General features: G+C 52.1%; 1 protein-coding gene across 1 annotated transcript; it reads right to left on the reverse strand.

The window, feature by feature from the left end:
- Positions 1–329: 329 nt before the first annotated feature.
- Positions 330–2,294, reverse strand: sox1b (SRY-box transcription factor 1b). The gene has a single exon (XM_085264968.1). The coding sequence runs from the start codon at positions 1,986–1,988 to the stop codon at positions 930–932; it is 1,059 nt and encodes a 352-aa protein (XP_085121094.1). The 5' UTR covers positions 1,989–2,294; the 3' UTR covers positions 330–929.
- Positions 2,295–2,514: the final 220 nt, after the last annotated feature.

The following is a 2,514-nucleotide window of genomic DNA, read 5'->3' on the forward strand; positions in this document are numbered from 1 at the left end:
CAACGTATTAATTATTATTTATTTCTTGTTTTGTGCATTTTTTGACCAGATTTGTTTTTCCCCGTCTACTTTAACGTTAATCCAGCCATACAAGGACGATCATGTGTCGTTATATCCTAACAATACAGCCGATGTAGATAACCAGGAATTCTCAGAGCAGTTTAAATATGCAGACATTAAACACACCACGAGCTTTCTCCAAGACAGAAGAAATTCTTTAAAATTTATTAAACTCGGCGCATATTCGTTTCCTTTTTAACCCCGCCCCCTCCCTCAAAAGAAAAAGAAATTGCGCATTTTTATAAATTATGTACAATTGCATAAAAGCGTTTTCAGTAGGCCTATTTATTCACAATTTACAAGATTTTACAACAACAAAAACAAAATTCAAATTACACCGACTGACTCACATGTTTACAAGCATTAAAACTGGAAATCATTTTTAAAAACTGCAGCCTAGAAACTTTTTTTCTCTCCTTAGTCTTCTTCTCCAACACATCTTCCATTCCCGCCCTCCGCTCATTTTTCGGACAGCTTTTATGGATCCCTTAAACACACCGCTGGTGCCTTTAATTCCACAGAAAAGTCGGGAAAAAAAATAACCTTCAAATCGCACCAGCACTTCACGGATTATAATTTAAATCGTGTGAAAAAAATAAAAAACAAAACAAAACAAAAAAACACTTGGCATGCTCTGTTCCAGAGAGCGATAGTGAACCGTGTGCGCTTTCCTTTAAACTCGGACAGACAGAAGAATCCATCACTGAAAGAAAAAAATATAATAACGATAAAAAAAAGTTTGTTCAAAGTGATTGCATTTTTATGGCTATAACCGCCTATAATTTACAATTCATCAGCAGCTCGTGCCCACATCTAGAGTGTAAATATTTGGTTGTGGTTTGTGGTGCTTGCAGGACATGTGGGGGGGTTTAAATGTGGGTCAGAGGAACCGTCCCGTTTACCGGAGTGGAGCCGCTGCTCTGGTAGTGCTGCGGGTGGAGCACGTGCAGTCTGCTCTGAACGGAGGAGTCCCCCGCCACCTCACCGGTCGGCAGATACATGCTGATCATGTCCCGCAGGTCCCCCGTGGGGCACGGCGGCGGTGCGCGCGCGGTGGACACCGGCGGGCTCACGCTCGGCTCAGATTTCACGAGAGACCCCAAAGTGCCGCCGATGGCCCCGGACACCGGAGACACGCCGGAGCTTTGGTGCTGGTGGGTGTAGCCGGTGATGCCACCGTAGCCCGGCGGAGACGCGCTCATGTAGCTCTGAGAGTTTGAGATGGGGCTGTAAGATAAGGCGCTCATGTCGTACCTGTGCACGGGCTGCGGGTTGTGCGGGTGGTGGTGCGGGTGATGGTGCGGGTGGTGCGGGTGAGCCCCGGTGCCCGGGTGTTGCGTGTACGCCAGCTGCGCCTCCTGCATCATGGCGTGAGCCGCCGCCGCTGCCGCCGCCACCTGGCCCGAGTACGCGCCGTTGGCCCAGCCGTTCACGTGCGTGGCGTAGCCTGCGTTTGGCCCCGCGTGCCCCCCTCCGGGGCTCTCCAGCCGCTGCCCGCCGCCCATCCCCACAGCCGCTGAGGAGCCGAGGAGCCCGCCGGCCAGCGAGTATTTGTCCTTCTTCAGCAGCGTCTTGGTCTTTCTCCGCGGCCGGTACTTGTAGTCCGGGTGTTCCTTCATGTGCATGGCCCGGAGCCGCTTCGCCTCGTCGATGAACGGCCTCTTCTCCGCCTCCGTCATCACTTTCCACTCGGCGCCGAGCCGCTTGCTGATCTCCGAGTTGTGCATCTTGGGGTTCTCCTGTGCCATTTTCCTTCGCTGACCCCGGGACCACACCATGAAGGCGTTCATGGGTCTCTTGATCCTCTCCTGTGGGACTTTGCCTCCGGCCCCCCCGCCTCCGCCTCCCGCGTGTCCCCCCGGGTTGGACGGGTTGGTCTGGGGCACCACGGGGGAATGTAAGTCCGTTTCCATCATGATGCTGTACATTCACCTCGTCTTTGTGGGACACCAGTCAAACACGAAGAAACATTCAGGCTGGCCCGCGCGCGCAGCAGCTAAACCTCCGAGGGAGAGATGGATGAAGAGTGAAAGAAGCAGAGAGAGGGGATGAAATCCGCTCAGAGGTAAACCTGCTCCCGCACTTCCTCCGTTTTCACCTCTTTTTTTCTTCCTCTTTTTTCTCCCCCCTCTGTCATCCACGAGCGCAGACAAGAATGGAAACCGCTTGTTTGAGCTTACTTTGGTTGAAGCTGTAGTGGGGAAAAGTTACCGGAGCGTGCCCGGGCCGCGCGCTTTGACAGCAGCTAAATGAGCGCGAGACGGCCAATGGAGAGGCTCGAGCGCAGACGTGATTTGCATGCAGGGAGGGGGGGCTCGAGGTTCTGGTGACGTCGGAGCGCGAGACCTAAAAATTACTCCCTCTGTCATCTGTTTTTTTTTATGTGTGTGTGTGTGTGTGTGTGTGTGAAAGAGAGAGAGAAAACACACAACATACAAACAGTTTAATTCCGGT

Source organism: Mchenga conophoros, linkage group LG23 (assembly GCF_057382185.1).
Source record: "Mchenga conophoros isolate Kocher_MC1m ecotype Shallow Benthic linkage group LG23, M_conophoros_male_GT1.1, whole genome shotgun sequence".
NCBI lineage: Eukaryota > Metazoa > Chordata > Actinopteri > Cichliformes > Cichlidae > Mchenga > Mchenga conophoros.